Below are 25,022 nucleotides of genomic sequence, written 5' to 3'. Positions count from 1 at the left end.
CCAGATCATATATATTGAAATATATAATATTGCTCATAGTGAAATGAACAAATCCAAGAGAAGATTGTATATGGTAATAGCAATATTATTTTTAAAATGAGTTTGAATGAATAACTTATCTTCTCTGTTACAAAAACTAAATTAGCTATATACCACCTGCATCCAGAGAAAAAATTCATAAATAGAAATATGTATAGAACAATTTTACAGGTAGGTAGATAGATAGATAGAGAGACAGAGATAGATAATGTATGGATTTGTGTATAATAGTAGCCATTTCTATGGAGGGGAACAGGGAAGGAAGAAAAAAAGAAATTTACTTGTCAATTTGTGCATAATTGATTCGCAATTTCATGTAATCTTTTTATGTTATGTTATGGAAATTATTGTTTTATTCCATAAATTAACATTTTTCTTTAAATTAAAAAGAGAAAGAGCAAAGGATATCACAGTTCATCATCCATCCTGTGAAATTGTGATTAGTTCCTGAATTGATTAAAGATCTTAAGGTTTTCAAAGTTGTTGACTTTATAATGTCACATAATATTGTATAAATTATTCTCCTGATTCTGTTCACTTCACTCTGCATCAGCTCATAAAAATATTCCTAGGTTTTTCTTAATTCATCCCTTTCATCATTATAGTACTTCATTACATTCATGTATTATAATTTACCTAGCCATTGCTTATTTGGTAGATATCACTGTTCATTTCTGGTCTTTTGATATTAAATAACTACTGTAGTTATTTTATACTTTAGTTCCTCTTCCTTTTTCTTTTAATATATAGGCCTCCTCTTCTTGCTTTTAGTATATAGGCCTACTTAAAGTATCAGTGAATCAAAGTCAAGTGGGCACATATTTCCCCAATTCATCTCTAAAATGTAACAATTCAGAATTCCATTACAAAATTCATAGTGAGTTAATGTGGTTCTATTCCCATAAGATCATCAAATTTTTTTTCATTTTCCTTGTTGTTGTTGTTTTTATCTTTGAGTTACTTTCGTTTGCAGTTTTTCTAATTATTAATAATTCAGAGCATTTTTTTTCATATGGTTGTTGATAGCTTGGCTTTCCTCCTTTGAGAATTGCCTACTCATGTCCTTTGCCCATTTATCAGTTAGAGAATGACTCATATTCTTAAAATTTTAAATCAATTCCTAATTTATCCTGGAATTTGTAGGTGGTATCTTTATTATGAAATTGGGTGGAGACACATTTTAAAATGATTTCTGTCTCTAGAGACCAGACTTCACTAGCTCATTCTAGAAATGTATCCCTTAGTTAAGGATAAAGATACAAATGATTCCTTTATTTCTGAAGGCATATTTTTGAAGTGAGAATTATTAGTTTTTTTCTTAATTACTTAAAAAATCTTTGAATTTTGAAATTTTAGTTTTTCAAATATTAGAAGGTAGGTTTAATTGACATATATACTTGGAATCAGGAAAAGCTGAGTTCAGATTCTGCCACTGGTATTTAACAGTTGAGTCAAGTTAACACATTTTTTTCTAGTTCTATAATTTTTGGGGGTACTTTGATTTGTGTGGCACTGAATAAATAGATTAGTTTAGGTAAAATTGTCACTTTGACTATGTTGACTTGGTCTACCCATTAGCAATTAATATTTTTCCCAGTTGTTTAGATCTGATTTTATTTGTGTGAAAAAGTGTTTTGTGATTGTGTTCATATAGTTCCTGGGGTTTGTCTTGGCATATGGACTCCCAAATATTTTATATTGTTTATAGCTATTTTAATGAATTTTCTCTTTCTATCACTTGCTACTGGGCTTTGTTGGTCACACATATAGAAATGGCAATGGGTTTATTTTATATTCTATAACTTTGCTAAAATTGTTAAATTATTAAAGTAATTTTTTAGTTGATTCTCTAGGATTCTCTAAATATACCATCATATCATCTGCAAAGTGGGATGGTTTTATTTTCTCATCATCTATTCTAATTCTTTCGTTTCTTTTTTTCTTATTTCTATAATTAACATTTCTTGTATAATATTAAATAATTGAGGTGATGATAGGTATACTTGTTTTGCCCCTGATTGTACATTATAGATAATGCTTGCTGATAGTTTTAGATAAATATTACTCATCATTTTAATGAAAAAAACTCTTTATTCCTGTACTTACTAGTATTTATTAATGAATGCTGTATTTTGTAAAAAAAAATTTCTATATCAGTTAAAATAACCATATGATTTCTGTTGGTTTTGTTATTAATGTAGTTAATTATCTGATCATTTTCATACTATTGAATCATCCCTACATTCCTAGCGTAAATCCGACATGATTCTTGTGATATATTGCTATAATCTCTTTGCTAGGGGTAATTTATATTTTTGTGATATCCATCCATTTAATTTATATTGTCAATTTCATTGGAATATAATCTGGCAAAATAATTCCTAACAATTATCTTAATTTCCTCATCATTGGTGGTAAATTCATCCTTTTCTTTTTTGATATTTTGGGTTTCTTCTTTTCTTTTTAAAATCAAATCAGCTAGTGGTTTATTTTATTGTTTGTTTAATGGATTTTTTCATAAAACCATAATGTAGTGTAATTTATTAGTGCAATGGTTTTCTTGCTTTCAATTTTATCACTCTCTCCTTTGATTTCAAGGATTGCCAATTTTTGTATTTAATTGAAAAATTTTAATTTGTTCTTTTTCTAGATTTTTTTAGTTGCATGCTCAATTAATTTGCTTTTTTTCTATATTATTGATGTAAGTAATTAGAAATACAAACATTTCTGCTAAGTACCATTTTATCTACATAATATAAATTTTGAAATGATGTGTCATTATTGCCATTTTCTTTAAATGAAATCATCAATTATTTCTATGATGTGTTCTTTGGTCACTTTTTTTAAGGATTAGATTAATTAATTTCTAATTAGTTTTTAATCTTCCCATTATTCATTATTGAAGACAATTTTTACTGCATTATGATCTAAAATGTGTTTACTATTGTTTACTATTTCTGCTTTTTTGCATTTGATAAATTTTTATGTTCTAATACATGGAAATTTTTGTTTAGATGCCATGTACTTTCTATTCCCATTCCATTTTCTCCAGAGATCTTGCCTATCTAACTTTTCCAGAATTTTATTCACCTCTTGAATTTCTTTCTTGTTTGTTTGTTTTTTTTATTAGATTTATCTAGTTCTGAGAGGGGAAATTTAGGGTGCCACTAGTATAGTTTTACTGTCTATTTCTACCTGTTAATCATTCAACTGCTCCCTCAAAAATTTAGATTTTATACCATTTGGTGCATATCTATTTAGTATTGACAGAATTTAATTGTCTGTGATACCTCTCATCAAGATATAGCTTCCTTCTTTATCTCTTTTAATTAGCTCTATTTACCTTTGCTTTGTCTGAAATCATGATTGCTACCCCTGCTATCTTTACCTGATTCTGCCCCAACCTCTTCCCTGTGTGTATGTCTTAGCTTCAAAAGTTTTTCTCTTATAAACAACATTAAGATAACTAATTGTATATCTCTTCATGCTACTTTTTGCTTTTCTCTTCTGCTGACTCTTAACTCCTCCCACCATTTCATTCTCACAATCCTTCTAATCACCACCTTTTTCAATATACCCTCCCTTTTTTCCAGTCTCCCCTCCCCCTTCTATTATGCCTATTCCTTTTTAATTCCTTTTAGAGCAAGATAAATTTCTATATCCATCTGTATATATATATGTTATTCCCTCTTTGAGCCAGTTTTGATGAAAGTAAGGTGTAAGCTTTGTTCATCATCCCTCTCATCTCCCCCTCCATTAAAATAGCTTTTCTCATGCCTCTTTTATGTGAGATAAATTCAATTTTCCCATTCCTTCTTCCAATGCAACTTTATTTCTCACCATTTTCTTTTTTTTTTGGGGGGGGAGGGGGTTGGGGTATTATCATCCTATCAAAGTCGCATATATCCATACTCTCTGTCTACATATACTCCTTCTAACTGTACTTATATTAATAAATATTAATTTATTATCTTGCCATATAGAAATATAAATCATTTAACCTTATTCGATTTCTTATATTTTTATTTCTTTCTTTTTTACTTTTTTATGTTTCTTTTGAGCCTTGTACCTTAAAATAATTTTTTATTCACCACTCATTTTTTAAATTACAAATGCTTGAAAGTCCTCTATTTTGTTAAGCATCCTTTTTTTCTTGAAAGATTATATTTAGAAACAGCTAGGTGGCACTGTGGGTAGAGCACCAGCCTTGAAGTCAGGAGGACCTTAATTCAAATGTGGCCTCAGACACTCAACACTTCCTAGATGTGTGACCTTGGGCAAGTCACTTAACCCTAATTGCCTCAGCAAAAAAAAAAAAAAAAAAATTATATTCAATTTTCCTGCGTAGATGATTCTCAGTTATAATCCTAACTCCTTTGCTTTCCAATGTATCTTATTCCAAGACCTCCAGTTCTTTAATGTGCAAGCTGCCAAATCCTTTGAGATACTGACTGTAGCTCCATAATATCTGCATTGTTTCTTTTACTCTGCTTTCAAAGCTTTCCCCTTATTCTGTGACCTATGGAATTTGTTTATGATGATCCTAAGAGTTTTCATATTAGGGTATTTTTCATGCTATAATTGGTGGATTCTTTCAATTTCTATTTTGCCATTTATTTCTACTATAGCAGGGCAGGAAGCTTTTTGTTTGTTTGATTGATTGATTTTTAATTTTTGTTTAATCTCCATCTATTTTCTAGATCAGTTGCTTTTTCAGTGAGAAATTTCACATTTTCTTCTTTTTCTTACCTTTTTGATTTTGTTTTGTGGTATCTTAATGTCTTGTAGCACCACTAGTTCCTTCTTGTTCAGTTCTAATTCTTAAAGAATTATCTTCCTTGTTGAGCTTTTGTACTTTCTTTTCAATTTGGCCACTTTTAAAAGGAGTTAGTTTCCTTGGAAAATTTTAGTATATATTTTTCCATGCTATTGACTTTTTGTCATGATTGTCTTCCATTACTCTCATTTATTATTCTAATTATTCTTTTATATCTCTAATTTGCTTTTAAACATCCTTCTTTACAAAGCAGTAGTCATCAAAACCATTTTGTACTAGTTAAGAAATAGAGTAATAGATTAGTGGAATAGGTTAGATTCACAAGACACATTAGTCAATGACTAAAGTAATTTAATGTTTGATAAACCCAAAGTTTTGGGATAAGAACTCAATATTTTAAAAATTGCTGGAAAATTGGAAAAAAGTATGGCAGAATATAGGCACTGACCTACACCTAACACCCTATACCAAGATAAGGTTGAAATAGGTTCAAGATTCAGAAATAAAGGGTGATACTATATGTATATGTGTGTGTGTGTATATATATATATATATATATACATACAAAAGGAATACAATCATAAAAGGTAGTTATGGTGACAGGGAAGAGCAAGACACAAACTCATAGGAGAACAACACTGTTAAAACACCTATGGACACAAAACCCTAAAGAAAAATGAGAAGTAGTCTTGAGACTACCTCATGAAAACCTCATGAAAAAACTCAAAAAGGTGCTTAAAATCACATAAAAGAGGTAGATGAAAAATTGGAGAAAGAAATGACAGTGATGTAAAAGAATTATGAAAAAAGAGTCAACAGCTTGGAAAAAGAAAAGTTTTTTTAAAGTAGTTGAAAATGAAAAGTACAAAAGCTAATTGAGGAAAACAACTTAAAACTTAGAATTGGGCACTTAGGAACTAATAACTATGAGACATCAAGAATCAATCAAACAAATTCAAAAGAATGAAACAATGGAAAAAATGTAAAATAACTCATGGGAAAAACAACTGACGTAGAAAATAGATCCAGGAGAGACAATGTCAGAATCATTAGACCACATGAAAGCTATTATCAAGGAAATTTCAAGAAATTATCAAGGAAAACTGCCCTCACATACAGAGAGCAAAATAGGTATTGAAAGAATCCAACTATCACCCATGGAAAACTATCCTGAACCAAAACTCCAAGGAATATTTAGCCAAATTTCAAAAGTATAAGAGCAAGGAAAAAATACTGCAAGTGGTCAGAAAGAAAGAATTCAAATATCAGAAAGCCACAATCAGGATTACACCAGACTTGAGGTCATGAAACATGATATTTTGGAAGGCCAAAGAACCATTACTGCAATCAAGAACCACCTACCTAGTGAAATTAAACATAATATATCAAGAAGAGAAATGATCATTGAATGAAATAGAAGTATACCAAGTTTTCTGGAATAAACTTATAATATCTATCTACTCCCTTACATGTTGTTACTTTGGGGAAGTAACTTTTCTATTTTCAAGCTATATTTCTGAGTGCTATTCTTTAATGGGAAAAAGGGCCCTAAGCTATAGATTCAAAAACTGACTTCCCATCAAACACTAGTTGTGCAATAAAAACATGGTAGAAAGTAAAGACATCCATTTATCCAAGTTGATAGCAAAATGAAAATCAGAGAAGGTATACATAAGAAATATATTTGACATTAAAGAATGAAGGAGCTCTCATTGAGAATAAGATATCTGGGGCAGGTAGGTGGTGCAGAGAATAGAACACCAGACTTGAAGTCAGGAGGACCTGAGTTCAAATGTGGCCTCAGACACTTAACACTTCCTAGGTGTGTGACCCTGGGCAAGTCACTTAACCCCAATTGCCACAGCAAAATAACAAAACAAAACAAAAAACAACAAAGCAAAACAAACAAACAAACAAACAAAAAAGAGAATAAGATATCTCAGCTTAATTGAGTCAGTCCTAAAGCTCACCCAAGGAGAAATTTTCCCAAAGTTTCTAATGTAGCAAGATAAAGATAGGGATATAATTGAAATTGCCAACTCCTCTACATACCACTTCTTCTCAGAGTTTTTTTTTTTTTTTTCCTTCATTGATCTGAAGAGAAATTAAAATGGTACATCTTCATCTCTATTCTCTCCATTTCTCAGTAATCCTGCCACTCCTCACACAGGCACAAGACATTGAGCAATAAATGTCAGCTAACAAGGAGAAAGATACATACAATTGGAACTTCAAGCTAAGGGTTACATTTTTATAGTCCAAAGATTTATAGATTTTTTTTTCTCTTAAATCTGTTTTTCAAGTCAGTTGTGTTTTTGCTGTGAAATACTTTACATTTTCTTCTTTTTTAAAGTCTTTTGACTTTATTTTGATATTTCTTATCTCATGGAATTATTAGCTTTGTTTTGGTCTGTTCTAATGTTCTGTGAGTTTGTTGTTTTGGCACATGTACTTCTTGTGTGAAGCTATTAATTCCCTTTACAAATTTTTTTTTATTTCATAGTTCTCAATTTTTTCCAACCTATTTCCCCTCCAAGTAAGTACTCTCATTTCACTTATAAAAACATTTTCACTCTTTTTTTAAACTCTCACTTCATCTCTTCCAGGGATTCTAGTTGAATCTGTGCCCAAGCTATGTTTTTCTTTTTCTTTCTTTTCCTTCTTTCTTTTTTTTTTTCCTGAGGCATTTCTTGTAAATGGAATTATATTCCTTTCTATTTGAATCTAGAGTGCCCCTTCCACTAAAATAGCTTTTTATGGTAGGATTCTTTTTTTTTTTATTTGTCCATATTCCAGACTACTTCCTGACTACAGACTTGATATTGAAGTTAGTCTCAATATTTCTCGAAGGAAAATTTGGGCTGGTCTTATTTTCTTGCGTTAAGTATATTATCCCAGGATCTCAGAAATAGGCAGATGATATATAAGCTTTTAATATTCCCAAAGTGGTCTGATTGTGAACAAAATTTGATTGCCGCCCTCCTGATCTGAGCTTTGTTGACCTGAATTTTAGTTTAAGCAATACATTGTGACTGTACACCTCCACTGTCAGCCAATTGAAAGCTCTTTTGAGTTAGAGTGACAGAATTGAAGGATCCCTTTTAGCCTGGGACTTTTGCCCTGGTTATTCCTCTGTAAACCTACTAGAAGTAAGGTTCTCCTCTGGGCTTGGGTTCAGGATCACAATATTGCATCTTCACTTCCCCCTTTCTTTGCTCATAACCCAGAGTCTTAGTACCCCAGAATAATACTATGTAGGCTTCCTTATCAGTTCCCTCTAGATTTGTGACCCAGAACTAGGCAATAGGGAAAAAAAAATGTCCAGTTCACACTGTTCCCATCAGGTCTGAGATCTTTTCTTGTTTTGGTGCACAGCCTTTCTCTTGGCACTCTAGTACTCATTATGTAGCAATCTCCAATCAGCCCCATCCTCAATTCCACAGACTACTATATCCATTTTCCTATTCCAAGTTGGTCCTTATGAAAGACTCACTGGGACCTTTTTCTAGATTTCCCCATTATGATTTGGTCAGGTGTATTTTTGAAATCTCATTGGAGGGGTTTGTGAAAGGGCTCTCAGCTGGATTGGTTCCTGTTACTTCTCAATAGATGATTATTAAGTACCTAATATGTCCAAGGGAAGAGACAGCATAGCATAATAGACAGAAAGCCAGCTTTGTAATCAGGGAAACTGGATCCATGTCTTATCTCTGACACATATGGGGTGTGTAGCCCTGGACAAACCATACTATTTTATCAGTGCCCTTGGACAATGTTGGAAGACCAAGTTTCAGAGCATTAGTGCACTAGTGGAAGAGATTTCCTAATGAGAAGTATCCCCACCCCAATCACCAATGAAATCACAGATCAATCTGAAAAACAAATGCACAAGACATTCTCCTAGATATTGAGACCAGGGCCAGATCACAAGGAACTTGTATTCTCTTTAGATAAAGTGGAGGAGATGCAATAAGAAGCATACAAGGCAAATTTGAGAAGGGAAAACCAAGGAAGGCCCATTGAATCAACTCTCAGAGAAAGAAGGTAGCATTAGATCCAAGTTTTGAGGGAAGACAAGGATTCTGAGAGATGAAGGGATTCCAGGAAAATTCTTAGAGAGGAGAAATGGAGTTTCAAGTGTAAGAGAAAGCTAGAATTTCTGTTTTGCTGATATAGAGAAAAGAAGTATGAAATAAAAATGGAAAGGTAGTTAGGAACCAACTTGTGGAAGTCTTTTGGGGGGATCTTTTTTGGATCACACAAAAAAAAGATTTTTAATTTTCAAAACATATGCATGGATAATTTTTTAACATTAACCCTTGCAAAAACTTGTGTTCCAATTTCCCCCCTCCCCCTTACCTCATTCCTTAGATGACAAGTAATTCAATATATGTTAAACATGGTAAAATATGCAAAATCCAATATATGTATACATATTTATAGAATTATCTTGCCACACAAAAGAAATTAATTCAAAAATGGAAAAAATGAGAAAGAAAATACAATGCAAGCAAACAACAACAAAAAAGTGACAATGCTATGTTGTGATCCACACTCAACCCCCACAGTCCTCTCTCAAGGTACAAATGACTCTTTCCATCACAACTGACCTGTGCCAATTGGAATTAACCTAAATTATCTCATTGTTGAAAAGAGCCACCTCCATCAGAATTGATTAACATATAGTATTGTTGTTGAAGTATATAATGATCTCCTGGTTCTGCTCATTTTCCTTAGCATCAGTTCATGTAAATCTCTCCAGGCCTTTCTGAAATCATCCTACTGGTCGTTTCTTACAGAACAATAATATTCCATAACATTCATACCACAATTTATTCAGCCATTCTTCAATTGATGGGCATCCACTCAGTTTCCAGTTCCTTGCCACAAACATTTTTACCCATGTGAGTCCTTTTCCCTTTTTTATGATCTCTTTGGGATACAGACACTGCTAGATCAAAGGGTATGCACAGTTTGATAGCCCTTTGGGCATAGTTCCAAATTGCTCTCCACAATGGTTGGATCAGTCACAACTCCACCAACAATGTATCAGTGTCCCAGTTTTCCCACATCCTCTCCAACATTTATCATTATCTTTTCCTGTCATCTTAGCCAACCTGAGAGGTGTGTAGTGGTACTGCAGAGTTGTCTTAATTTGCATTTCTCTGATCAATAGTGATTTAGAGCACCTTTGCATCAAATTGTGGAAGTCTTAAAATGCCCTCCATGTTACTTCATATATTTCTGAGAATAACATGAGAGAGATTTAGGACCACTCAAGTTTTATTTTGTTTTGTTTTGTTTCAGATGCAAAAAGTGCTTCTTGTGTGTTGGGGGCAGCCTTAGGGCATTATTTCTTAGGTATTGAAATGTAAGCTAGTGCTGAGGTTATTAACTTGCATATTGCCAGATACATGTTTGTCATGGTCCAGAGAGGCCAGACCTTTGATTGCTCAGGGAGTTCACTAGATCATGTAGATAGGATCACTTTGGCAAGTTCTTCATTTTTATTTTCTCAAGTCAGTCTTGAGTCATAGAATCACAAAGGTTCCAGAAATGCATTGGAACCCCAGTTAGTTGATTATCCACTGGAAGGAAGCTCATTGTTTCATGTTTCCTATCAAAAACAAGGTGCTGAGTCACAATCATATAAGCCAAAAAATTTTACTTGTTTAAACAGAGGTAACAGTCAGATTGCCATGAGCTCCATTTCTGCATGGCACTGATTTATATTATGAAAGGTTTAACTAGGGGAATGGATTAAGCAATAGAGAAAAATGTCAGTGATGTCATACCTTTTGTGGTTTCTGTGTTTATATTCTCAAAGTGGAATATTTGTATTTGACAGTCTAAAACATTTTGACTCATAATTGTTCTTATGATTTTATAAATGTCATCTCTGTTCTAATAGTCAAGAAAGAGAAAAAAGAAATGTTTGTCCTTTGTAAACAGGGATACACTAAATTTCACTGGAACAGCATTGCCTACAAAATGAAATTTGATCTAGGGTGAGTTCTATTGCTGAAGAGTTTTATCTTCTGGTATTCTTTTAGACTAGTCTAAAGCATGAACCCCTTGCACAGAATTTTGTGAAGACAGACATATTTGTGTTCTTAGGAAGAAAAATTAACCTACAATTTAAAAAATTTAAACCTACAGTGTTTCAATTTTGTGGGGAGGTGGAGCTGGAAATAGAGCTTCACCTATTTTCTCCTAAAGATTGTCAAATCCACTAGGTGGAAGCATTTACTCAGTTTTGCATTGCACATTTACACTAAAGATTGAAAAAAAAAACCAAATATATTTCTATGAAGGCAAATGGCAAGTGTCATTATTCTTCAGGGCTCTCTATTCTCTAGTTTAAAAACTTAGCAATTTTCCTCCTCCCCTTTTTTTCTCCTCCTCCTGCTCCCTTCTAATCTTCCTCTTCCACTTCCTCCTTTCCTTCCTCCTTGTCCTTCTTCCTTTTTTAAAAAAAACTAGATCTTGTTGATTTTGTTAATGTGGGGAATATATTCTTAGAGAACAATAATATGTTATGTTCCATAAGGCAGCTTCATCTACCAGCACAGATTATGTTGTAATTTATAAGTAACTTGCTCACCCTCACACTGCCAAGTGTTAGAAGTGAGAATTAACTCAAGTTCTTCTTGACACTGAGTCCAACTCTCTCTAGACAGCATGCTGCATTTATTTTGCATTAAGAAAATAATTTCCCTTTAGTAGCAATGAAAGTACAGTAATTGCCTTAAGAATAACATAACCAGGTATATTCTTTTCAGTATTGCAGATTTTTGCATGTGGAAAACCTCATTTTGTATCTCATCATCTTCCACTTAAGAAGACTGAGAAATAAAAATCAGGGACTTACTCAGGAGTTCCCATTTGCTAGGTATTAGATATTATATCCATTGCTAAAGTCCATCTCTCCTGTCTCATTATTTCATGGGTTTTATTTTGGATTGTTGCAATAAAGGCTAATATTTTGGCTGATGGATAAGTATGCTCAGGCATTGCTTAATTTCAGAGTTAGCTTCTACTAGTTACTCAAAAATCCTTCAATACCTAGGATTCTTTTGTATAACAAGAAAAAGGACAATGGAAAAGTCAAACATAGGCAGGGTTCAGTGGCAAGGTGCTTAATGAGATCTAGATATTACTAAGTACCAAAATTGGGAAATCTTGTAGTTGCTGAAGAGGAAAGAGCATTCTGTGACTAGGGCCACTTAAGAGTCATTTAGGTTAAATTAGCTTCTTTAGCACAAGATATTTAATATGTTTGTTGACTGATTACAGTTAAGTAATACTTTCCTGGACTTCAAAAAGCAGAATGCTTTATGGATTAGTACAGAAAGTGGGCAATTTTCAGTTAGAAACTAGGACTGTTTCAAGTATAATTGTAAGTGGGGTTTGGTGAATTTGTCTAAGTAGCATCTCTCCACATGGAGAACATGGGAAGCGTGCATCTAGAAGAAATGTGATGACATGTAAATAAAGCGCCTTGGAGAGACTGACTAGAGCATATATAGGCAGGCCATAACTGGTTCCAGTTGTTTCAACAAGTATTAAAGAGGAGGCTGCTTTCCTGGCTGCAGAGGGATCCAATCCAAAACAGTCTATCTTCTTTGGCTCTGGTTTCTTTGCCTCATTTGACTTCTGGTAGAGTTTAAAGACATGTTCAATCATAGTTCCTGGTGAAGAAAGCAGAGTCTCTGACATTGAGAGCAAGGTACAGGAATCTTTGGCTTGGGATGCATGCTGGATTTTACAGTTAGCTCACAATCAATCCCCTGAGCAGTGGGAGATCTTTGGGAGTAACTTCAGCCTAATTAATGGAAGAACTCAATCAATTGTGATGTCTTGATTGAATAAGAATTTGATGGAATCAATTAGGAACTATGCTACTCCTTCAGTTTGAATTTATTCCCTCAGAGAAGGGAGTGGTATAGGAATAAGTATAAACTTTTTCCCTTATAAAGACGTGGCTATGTCTTTAAAATAAAAAATTTTTGCGTAGGAGATAATGTTAAGTCAAATGGAGGGGAGTGCAGTCAGAAGGGACTCCACCTATTTTTTTTAAGACAGATAATCCAATCCTCTCAGAGTATCTCTAAATCCCTGTGGGGAACACAGAAGCCAGGCCTGAGAAGAGAAGGACAGTAAATACATATTACAAGACAGCTTTCAAAAATGGAAGCTAAATGGACATTTTTGTAATTTCTATGCATTATTTTCTATTCTGCCCCCTGAAGTCAATCTGAACAAGTTTCATCCTTTCTACCACATTATAGTCATAATTTAAATATTTGAAGAAAACTATCATATTCCATAAACGCACACACACACACACACACATACAGAGTCTGAGTCCTTTTTTCTACAGACTTAACACATCTAGCTTCTTCCAACCAAACCCCCAAATAGACTCAAGAATTTTGGTCATTCCTGTTGCTTTCAACATTCTTTGGTCTCCAGAAGTGAACACATTATACCAAAGGCACTCCAATGAGGGCAGGATACGGTGGAACTATCACCTTTCTATATATAGAAGCCATCTTGATATAACCCAAGAATTGCATTAGCACTATATCATACTGGTCATATTAAACATGTAGTCAGTACACCAAGTCAACTCCCTCCCCATAAAAACAACAACTGTTTATCCATGTCTCCTCCATCATACACTTGTGAAGCTGATTGCTGGTACACAAATCTAAGACTTTGTATTTATGTAAGTATTATTTGTTTCACCCTAGTACTTAAGTATTTTAAGATTGGACTTTATTCCCTGTTACTCATTGTATTCGCATCCCCTCTCACTTTGGTGTCATCATCAAATTTGAGGAGGATGTCTTCTATATCTTTATCTAAGTCATTGATGAAAATAACTGGCACACAGAAATTGGAAACTGAGTGGATGCCCATCAACTGGAGAATGGCTGAATAAATTATGGTATATGAATATTATGGAATATTATTGTTCGGAGAGAAATGACCAACAGGATGATTTCAGAAAGGCCTGGAGAGACTTACATGAACTGATGCTGAGAGAAATGAGGACCAGGAGATCATTATACACAGCAACAACAATTCTATATGATGATCAATTCTGATGCACCTGGCCATCCTCAGCAATGAGATGAACCAAATCAGTTCCAATAGAGCAGTAATGAACTGAACCAGCTACACCCAGTGAAAGAACTCTGGGAGATGACTATTAACCACTGCATAGAATTCCCAATCTCTCTATTTTTGTCCGCCTGCATTTTTGATTTCCTTCACAGGCTAATTGTACACTATTTCTGATTCTTTTTGTACAGCAAAATAACTGTATGGACATGTATACTTATATTGTATTTAATTTATACTTTAACATGTATTGGTCAACCTGCCATCTAGGGGAGGGGGTGGGGGGGAAGGAGGAGAAAAATTGGAACAAAAGGTTTGGCAATTGTCGATGCTGTAAAATTACCCATGCATGTAACTTGTAAATAAAAAGCTATAATAAAAAAGAAAGAAAGAAAGAAAGAAAGAAAGAAAGAAAGAAAGAAAGAAAGAAAGAAAGAAAGAAAGAAAGAAAGAAAGAAAGACAAAGAAAATAACTGGCACAGATCCCTGTGGTATCCAATGAAGTCATCCTGCCATGTTGATATTGGGCTATTCACAATTATCTTTTGCTATCCAACCAGTTCTGAATCTACCTTATTGAATTATTGTCTAATCCATACCTCTACAGGACAGTAAGATCAAAAGATATAGAGAGACTATGTAATCTGTTTTGCAGTATTCATACAGAAAAAGTAATGAATCTTTTCATGTGTTGAAGTTCTAGTTAATGTTGCTGTGAAGTTATAATCGAAATTAATTGAAAACATTTTACTAATGCTTTTTACCCTTAGGGAGTCATTTTGTCTCTTTATTTTTATTAGTAGAGATACTATATATAAATATCTTTATAATTTAGTGGGAAATTCATCTGTTTCTTTTACATTATAGTATGCCATGACAACAAATAATTGGGAATTAGGAAATAAGAATGAATTCAAAAAATTAAATGATTAGGATGATGATTCCTATGAAAACAACACTATTGGGTTTTGGGGGTTTTTTTTGGTACAGTTACTTTTGATGGCTTAAAGAAAGCTCCTTCTTGATGTACAAGTTTCATTATTTGGAAGTCAGTCTATTAGGTGTTTGAATCTTCTCAGAATTGATTTTAAAATATGATTTATTATTTTTTCTCTCTAAAGACAAATTTGGAGTTTTTTGCTATTTGTATTGCATGTTAGGTAGTTTGGGGGGAAGGCAAATATCAAAAGTATAAAAATACATTGTTTAAAGGGTAAATTACTAGTTGGTATTTATATAGCATTAAAAAGACTGCAATATACTTTATGTAGATGATCCAAATTGACAAAATGTAACAGCAAAATTAAAACCTCTTATTTAGATAGCTCTTTCTTTACATTTCATAAACATGATCTCATATATATGAATATATGTTATTTATAAACATGATTTTGCTTGAAAATCATAAGCTTATGAGATTGGTAGTAAAAAGTTGAATATTTCTCCTCTCTTTTACAGATGGGAAAATTGTGATTTTAACTATGATTTACTTATAAAAGTCTCATTTGTAATAATAAATATCCACTTTAATTGTGTAAACTAAATCTGCCAGTAGTCTAATATTTTTTAAAATGCAGATTTATTTTGTTTTTCTTTAGGATGAAGACCTGGCCCGCCAGCTGGTGGAGCTGGGATATAGAGGAACTGGAGAAGTAGTGAGAAGGGAAGACTTTGAAGCAAGGAAGGCAGCTATTGAGATAGCAAGACTTGCAGAAAGGAGTCAGAAAAAGTAAGTGGATGCTGCTCAACACAATATACAGTCCATTTGGATTTCAAAAACTTACTTTTTCCTTTTTGAAAACTGACAGTCCCTTCAACTCCTCACCCCCACCCCAGAAATCTTATCGGATTTTCTCAACTGTAGAAGTGTTGAATGATGTAGAATGAACTAAAATTATTTCAACAAATTACAATGATCAATCAACTGGAATGTGCTGGTTATAAAAAAAATAGATGTACTAATATATAAAATAAAAAAATACATTTAGTGAAAATGCCAATAAAATTTTGTTTAAAAGTAACTCAATAATATATGTACTAAATGGATGTGACTTTGGACTTAGGATTCTTTGCTATTTCTCAGGTTTATAATAATCTTTTTAATTTTTAATTTTCACTCTATTCCCTTCCCACAAATCTTTGCTCCTCACATTCAACAACATACCTTGTGTTTATCCCTATGTTTGAGTATCCTGTGAAGCCTAAAGTAATACATAGAAACTGATCATATCTTACCAATCAACAGAATACCATTTAATTAACAAAACATTTTTAGTTAGCTGTTCTATATCCCACATTATGCTACAGCATACATATACATTAAATTGAAAAGACATAAAGATATACCAAAGCACTGGTTGTTTAGGTTGTTTGATTTGACATTCATTTTTAGAGAGAACTGTTTAGATTTTGATTCTTCTATTAGTATAAAGGGGTTTTACTCAGCTTTTCTTTTTTTCTTATGACTAAAAGCCCTCATATATTTATTCTGCAGAACAAAGAATGGAGCAGCACTTTTTGCTTATTTGTGAAATTTAAATTAATTCTTTGAATGTCCAATTTTAATTGGTAATACTTGTAATTATTTTGTTCCAGACCTTAGAAGGTCTGGAATTTAATGCCCTAATGCTCACTGTTAATACAAAAACCCATTAACATTATTGAACTTTAGTAGTCAGTCTGGAGTTCAACTAAAATAATCTAAACTGTAATGAAACATAGTCAATGTATAATGTCTTGGGTAAAACTTAAAGTGAAAACTTTCTTTTTTATTATTATTTTTACAAAGTAATAAAAACTAGAAGTGTCTAGCTGAAATTTCTTTAAAAAACTATACACTCACACACCACACGTATGTGTGTGTGTGTGTGTGTGTATGTATACAAGGCCTTACAACTCACATATTACTTTATACTTGATATAACCTATTTGATATAAAAATTGTTGATCATGTATAAAAAATACTGCTAAAGACATGAATAATTTGTTTTTGTATAAAACAAACTGTCTGTGTGTATTCTTCTCTGTGGTTATAGTATTTTAAATCAGTAAAGAAAATACCCGGAAGACACATTTTATTTCTCTTACTTTGCTGAGATCAATACCATCTAATAAACAGCCTCAACTTTTTTTTTTTCCTTTTGCTCCTAAAAATTTGTCTCAGAAATTGAAATTAATTTTTTTAAAAGAAGGCTAACTTATTAGCTGTCTCCATTTCACTCGTTTTCACCTCTTACTGGAGTTTGTTCTCCAATATCTCTTTTTCCTGCTTTACTGACTTTTTATTCTCACTTTGTCCATGGGAAGGAAGGAAGGAAGGAAGGAAGGAAGGAAGGAAGGAAGGAAGGAAGGAAGGAAAGAAGGAAGGAAGGAAAGAAGGAAGGAAGGAAAGAAGGAAAGAAGGAAGGAAGGAAGGAAAGAAGGAAGGAAGGAAGGAAGGAAGGAAGGAAGGAAGGAAGGAAGGAAGGAAGGAAGGAAGGAAGGAAGGAAGGAAGGAAGGAAAGAAGGAAGGAAGGAAGGAAGGAAGGAAAGAAGGAAGGAAGGAAGGAAAGAAGGAAGGAAGGGATGAAGGGAAGGAGAGAGGGAGGGAAGGAGAGAGGGAGGGAAGGAGGGAGGGAAGAAGAAAGGAAGGGAGGGAAGGAGGAAGGGAAGGAGGAAGGAAGGCAGGCAGGCAAAGGAAGGAAGAATTGGGTTAACCTCTGTGTTATCTCCTATAGTATTATGGGAAGTTGATACTTTTTTGGCTAAAAGTCATAACTATCTTTCAGGTTGTTTTGCTAAATCTCTGAATACTTAACAGTATTGACACCAAGATCTCCTTTTTTTCTCAGAGGTATAGTCCTGATTGACATTTCTATAAAATCATTATTTTATAGCCACCCTTTCCCTTATAAACTGTCTGCTACGATGATATATAGGTGATCTTTAAATTCAGATTTTAAAAAGTATTTCTCCTCTATTGCTCTTGAGAAAAATTATACCTCTAGTGTCAACTTAACCCTTTTCTTGGACCCCATTGCTTGTGGCTCTTACCATGCCCTTTTATCCCTACTTCCTCTATTACTAAGTACTGTTCTTGCCTTAAAATGGCATTACACCCAGAGTTACATTCTTTCTACAGTTGTTCATGAACAAATTTATTTTCTTTAACATTATATCATAATAGCAGACATTTATTGGATAACAATAATAATTAGTATTTATTTTTTTTAAATCAGGCAGGAGAGACATAGATAGAAGTTTATATGCAAAAGATGTGGCGTCTTTGATGCACTGCAAATTCAATGTCATTCAACTATGTGATGTGGCAACCAAAAAAAAAATCACCTAATGTAATCTTATGCTGCTTTAAGAAAGGAATATTTTCCTGAAATGATGATGTGAAATCCCTCAGTATCCTTCTCTGGTTAGATCACATCTGATGTACTGCATTTAATTTTGGGAACCATCATTTTAGATTGCTGTTATTGTTCATTCTTTATTTTTGAATAGGACCAATGACATCCAGAGGGTGGATACAGTATAATATCCAGAGAGAAAGTCTAAATCTAGTATTCTTATCTATTACAGCATGATGCATTTAAAAATCCTCACTAATATTTATTTTAATTTTATTTAATTTTAATCATGTTAATAATAGAGACAACTATTTTTATTTTCTAATTTTCACTAATTTATTAAAGATTAACTCTGAGATTCTATGACTCTTTAACATCTTAATGTGGTACATTCAAAAGAGCACAAGCATGAGGTAACTTGGGCTGGTGTGCTGGCTCTGCCAATCATGAGCTGTGTGAACATAAGTCATTTAAACTCATTGAGCTTCAATTTCCTAACTTATAAAACAAGAGTACTAATATTTGTATTTGTCATTTGCTACCATATTAAATGATATAAAAGGAATTGAGCATTTAAGCAAGTGTTAGAATTGAGTATAGATAGATGGAAAGGTAAAGACAAATTGAGTAAAGCCAAACTGAGTAAAGCCAATTGGTAAATACAGTAGAGTAAGTTAATGGTGTCATTGCTTTATAATAAAAACAATTTTCTTTTCATGCAAAAACTGTAAAATGCTTTATTAATATGTCCTTGCATCATTACTTCTGATAACCACAGTGGGTTACTTCCAGACAGGTTTGCATCTTAAAGGAAAATGTATACAGAGGAAATGCCTAAGTCAAAAGAATAAATATCTAATCATACAATTTCAAGCTATGTGAAACAGTATAGTAGATAGGCTGAAATACTTCCTGGTACCCACAACCTGGGTAGTTGTCTTCTATTTTTCCAATCTCCTTTAAGAAACAGGTCTAATAAAATACAACACTTTCTTTATATAACTTTAGAATACAAAAGTTTTCCTAAGTAGTTTTATTTCTTTTGGCTTTGTCTTTTTATAGTCTTTGGGAAGGCTCTCACAAATGAAAATATATGGGCACATTCTGTATGATTGAACACTGATCAATGCCTCATGATCTCTGACAACCAGTCAGTTGACCCATCCCACTCTACCAATTGACAAATTGATGGGCTTACTGCACTTTGTTGCCTCTTTCTCATATTTCTTCTATTCTCTTTATGAACACTTTTTATTCACTACAGTATCTTCCTACAATTGTCCTGGTATCATCTTTGTCTAAGCATCTGACCCATTCCAGTACAAATGTTTAGCAGTGTCCATGGACTTTGATTTATGCTCATACTTCCTTTCAAATTACCTTTGAAATTCTTTGTATAATTCTTAAGAGCACATCTGATCCAGACTGACACCAAATAAGTTCAGCTACAATACTGGGATTAAACGAGGTACTCAACAGACATTAAACAGTTATCAGAAAGATGTTTACTTAGCTATAGCATAGGAAGGATATTCAGCAGGAATACATACAGTAACACTCAATTTGAATAGATGTGGGAATCCCTCTACCCATTATGGAAATCTGTCTGAGCAGCAGGGCAGGGTATGGGAATTTGATCAATTTTAGAGCATCCACCAAGTGTGAAGAGACCAGAATCCACACTAATAAACCTTTGTATGTCTTTAGATAGTCAGGAAATCATACCAGGACCCAGGATGTTGCTATCAAGGAAGTGCAGGGGCTATGATTAGGACTTTGGTAAGACTCTCTCTTTTTTTTAGAAAACCCATATTGGGAATGAGGGAGGATGGGAAGGCAACTTTATAGATATTGGTTAAATCTTAACAACAAAGTACAAAAGACACAGAAGAAAAAATGGAAAATTAAAGGCAGCATCAATAACAGATTGAGGTTTCTATAAAAACAGGCTGTTAGATTAACAAGTACATGCTGGTGAATGTGCAGGCTGGCAAAGGTAACACCAATAGAAACTATCACACTTTAAAACTTTGTCATATGTTACAACAAGAAGAAAACACACTGTTTTAAAACTTTGCATTTTTCTCTATCAATAATATTGATTTAAATTCAGCTACATAATTTCATTACTTCAAGAATAGCATTTGACTGAGACCTCATGGGTTGATTTTTTTCTTATCAAGTCCCAAACAAAATAAGTATCACTGGCAGTATTAAAGACTACAAAGAGATCAAAATGGATGAGAATTGAGAAAAGGCAGTTTCAATTGAACAATGAATTTTTTTTATAGTTTTATAGTTAGGAAAAGAGTGAAAGTAAATGCTAGCACAAAGAACAAAAATGACTATGTAATCCCTTTATGTTTCTGCACTAACTACAGAAAATTGTGGAAAATAAACCAATTAATTTTTAGACTGTCTATATAAATATAAATTTAACTGTTGCTATTCAAAATATGTTGAACTAAGGACCAAATGAATATAGAGTGAGGAACTGAATCATATTAATCTTGACATTCTCTCTGTAAATACAACCAGAAATCAAAAGAAAGTTGCTATAAACTCAAAGGTTCTCCTTACTGAGGCAAATAAAGGAGTTGGTGGATATGGTTTTATTATGCCTCCAAAAGCTACAGTGATATCATTTCATAGGATATGTATTGGGACATCTTATATAATTATGGCTATGACAAACATTTGCAGCAAAGCCATAATGAAAAACATCTCCACTGGTACATATGAAATGATGATAAAGAAAATTTATGAATATTATTAATGTCCTCCAAGTTAAATACTCCATGATGTCAATCCATAGGTAGATGTAGGAAGACAATGAAAAGTGTTTAGGAAAATGAGTTGTGAAGTAAGAATTGAAAAAAGATCAAAGGTTTAGAGAAGATATAGAAGTATCAAATATGTATATATGGTCAATCCTCAACTTTTTCAGGGGTAATATTTCTGGAAAATAGCACAAAAATAAAAAAAAACCAAAAACTGGAATATTGATGCATTGAACCTATAGGAAATAGGAATTAGGTACCTGAAATCACCAAAAATTGTACTTATCCCTTCTACATTGTGACTTTCCCCATCACAATTTTGATATATTTCAGATCAGCATAAGAAATTAAATGGGAATTTTGGATGGAGTTATGTGGCAGATAACACGTAAAGATAAGCAGACCACACAAAAAAGATTTAGAAACTCAGGAATGCATAAAATATATGTATAGTATTGAAAACACCTTCAGACTTCTTTTTTGGTATGAAAGGAGGACCAAAATATTTTATGTGAATTTTCCAGATCACTTTGCCTCTAACCTCTATACAGTGGAAAGCATAACCGTAATCTTTTGTTTAAGATTATTGAAAAAAAAAACACTTTTCTTCATACAACTTTTTATAACAAAACATTATTCCTTTTCCTAACACAGTAACCATAAAACAATCCATAAAATGCAGGGAAAGAAGCAATATTCACATTGTCAGAAGACCCACGAGGTAAAAGGAAAAATGACAACCTACCATTTCTGATCTCCCTTTAAACTCTGTAGTTGAACTACTCCTTCACTTATTATTCAGTTCTGGCCATAATTCCAAGGCAAAAGAGCAGTCATGATTGGTGATCACAAGGGAATAAAGTTCATACTTGGGTAAGGATCAAAGCAGGGATTAATAATCAGAATTTTCCCCAAATCACCTTGTAATCAGCAAAATCCTATAGGTACCTAGATGGAGATACAGAAGCTCAAGGTAGTCATCCGGTCCCCCAACCCAGTGGTGAGCAAAACCCAACTCTAACATTAAATCTAAAGTCAAGAAATAACCTAAAAAATGAGCCCACAACAAAACAAACAAACAAATGAAAACTGTCTAAGTATAAAAAACTTATATGGTGATAAGAAATCTCAATACACAAATTCAGAAAAAAACAATGATTTGCAAACATCTACAAACAAAACCTCAAAAAAAAAAAAAAAAAAAAAAACAGATTGGACATAAGCCTCAGAAGAATTCCTAAAAGATCTAAAGGAAGAGTTGGTTGTTTTTTATTTTGTTTTGTTTTTAAAAGCAAAAAGATTATTTTTAAAAAGCAAATAACAGTGATAAAGGAAAAATTGAGGGAAAAAAAGAGAGCAATGGAAGAAAATCATGAAAAGAGATTAACAATTTGATAAAAGTAGCACAAAAAACACTCAAATAAATAACTCCTTAAAATGAGAATTGGTTGGGTGGAAGCTAAGACTCCATGAGACATCAAGAACCAATAAAACAGAGCCAAAAGACTGAAAAATGGGATAAAAGATGAAATACCTCATGCGGAAAATAACTGATTTGGAAAATTAATCAAAGAGAAATAACAAAAATAATTAAACTAACTGAAAGCCATTTAAATTATATCGGGATGTTTTTCTTTACTTGCTCATTTTCTGTAATTTCTTGTTTTTAAGGGAATTCTTTTCTTCTTCTCTTAATTTCCTTTTTAACAGTTATTTTCTACTTTGAAGTAATGATAAAGAACTCTAGGTTTATGCATAAACTCTTACTTTTCTGTATCATCAGAAATCTTTCTGAATTTTGAGTTTAACTGAAGCTTAGATGAGCACCTGAAAGAAATTACTCCAGTGGAGGTAATTGGGATATGCCAGGATTCAGGGGTCCTCAAACTTTTTAAATAGGGGGCCATTTCACTGTCCCTCAGACTGTTGGAGGACCAGACTATAGTAAAAACAAAAACTTAGTTTTGTGGGTCTTTAAATAAATAAACTTCATAGCCCTGGGTGAGGGGAATAGTCATCCTCAGCTGCCGCATCTGGCCTGTCGGCCGTAGTTTGAGGACCCTCATGGCAAGTTATCTTCTGTAGTCCACTAGAGCACATAGCATTAACCCCTGTGAAAACTTATTGAGAGAGACTATCATTATCTTGTTTTCCCTTTCTGTTATTGCTATTGATGATGATGATGATGATGATATTGTTATTGTTATTAATGTTGATATTGTTGATGAAATTGGAATTATTGATGGTGTCACCATGAGCTATTGTTTTAGGCAATTAGAATTATTTGGATGCCATTTTAGAGCCCTCTTTCTGGAATTACAGATTCAAAGTTTCAAAAAATCTTGGAAATCACAGTCCAACATTTATATTTAATAAATGTGGAAACTGAGGTCCAGAATGGCTTTTATTTAGGCACTATCACATAGTAACAGAACTGGGATTTAAGCAACTCTTAACTCCAAATTCAGTGCAATTTCCACTGGATTACCACTATTATAAGTAGTATGCTTGTGAGTTCATGTGCCCTGCTTCTTTTTTTAAAGATGTAAATGTTTATTAAAATGAATGGTTTTAGCACTGAACTTCATTCTGAAGAAATAAAACAATTGAAACAGAAATGTTGCAATCAGGTAGGGTCTCCTATTGAAACCAAGCAAATCCAACTAAAGATTTGAAAATTTTTGCTATTGTTTGTTTGCTTGGATTTTTTTCTTTCTCATGTTTTTCTCCTTTTGATCCCATTTCTCTTGCACAATATAACGAATATGGAATTATATTTAGAAAAATTGCACATTTGTCTTCCTTCTCAGGTTTTTTTCTTTCTTTCTAGATCCGATTTTTCTTGTGCAGCAAGATAACTGTATAAATATATATAGATATATTGGATTTAACCTATACTTTAACATATTTAACATATATTGAACTACCTTCCATCTAGGGGAGTGAGTGGGGGAAAGGAGGAGGAAAGTTGGAACAGAAGGTTTTGCAAAGGTCATTGTTGAAAAATTACCCATGCATATGTTTTGTATATTAAAAGCTATAATAAAAGAAAAAAAAATTCACATGTTTAAACTATATTGGATTGCTTGCTGTTTTGGAGGGGGAAGAAGACAGAGAAAAATTTGGAACACAAGGTTTTGCAAAGATGAATGCTGAAAACTATCTGCATATAATTGGAAAAATAAAATACTATTAATTAAAAAATAAGGACTTGGAAAGCACTTCTGAAATTCATCTTGTATTAGAAAGTCACTTTGGGATCAGCAACCAATAGAAATCCAGTTCCTATTACAAAATAATTATCCTTCCCCCAACAGATTTCTTCAGAAAAGTCTGTTTTGCAACTAGCTGAAGTAGTCAGTACCTTGAGAGCTAGTCCAAGAAAAAAATACTCCTCCTTTAAAAGTAGTAGCAACAATACTGTTATTATCACACTTTGATTCCAATTTTGTCTCTTACGATTCCCTAAGATGAACCCTTTTCTAGTGTTGACCCATCTCTTTGTTGTTATCCACCTTTGCCACTTTCTTCCTAGCTTTCAAATAGTTCTTTGCTAATTTTGTGGCTTTTCCCTACAATGTATCTCACTATTTCTTTTATGATAGTTCATAATTCTTTTAGGATGCAGACCAAGTTTTAATTGCCCTATAAGCCTTCCATGACTACCATCTTTCTCCTGAAGAAGCACTTCAGGACGCTTATTAGCTGTGCAACCATGGGCAAAGCACTTAACTTTCTGAAACTTAAAAAATGGGACTATTAATACCTCTAGACTTTATAGATTTCTTATCTACTACTATTGTTGTAAGGATCTAGTGAGTGATCTTAATCACTACTTACTATTCAAGAATGTAAGTAGTGAGGCTCAGCTAAGGAATTTGTTTCACTTGGCATTCACTTAAAAATCTCATCAAAAAAGTTTTTTTTTTGTTTTTTTGCTTTTTTAAATGTCTCATATCC

General features: G+C 33.0%; 1 protein-coding gene across 2 annotated transcripts in view; it reads left to right on the top strand.

Annotated features, from left to right (window-relative positions):
- Positions 1 to 25,022, top strand: part of CFAP299 (cilia and flagella associated protein 299) — a 466,055-nt gene that overhangs the window by 6,161 nt on the left and 434,872 nt on the right. For both annotated transcript variants that reach the window (XM_012552044.3, XM_031944215.1), the window contains exon 2: positions 15,544 to 15,674. In XM_012552044.3, the coding sequence (XP_012407498.2) occupies positions 15,544 to 15,674 (131 nt within the window). The remainder of the gene's footprint in view (positions 1 to 15,543; positions 15,675 to 25,022) is intronic.

The sequence above is a fragment of the Sarcophilus harrisii genome, chromosome 6, assembly GCF_902635505.1.
Source record: "Sarcophilus harrisii chromosome 6, mSarHar1.11, whole genome shotgun sequence".
In the NCBI taxonomy this organism is placed as follows: domain Eukaryota; kingdom Metazoa; phylum Chordata; class Mammalia; order Dasyuromorphia; family Dasyuridae; genus Sarcophilus; species Sarcophilus harrisii.
This window is presented reverse-complemented; position numbering and strand designations above follow the sequence as displayed.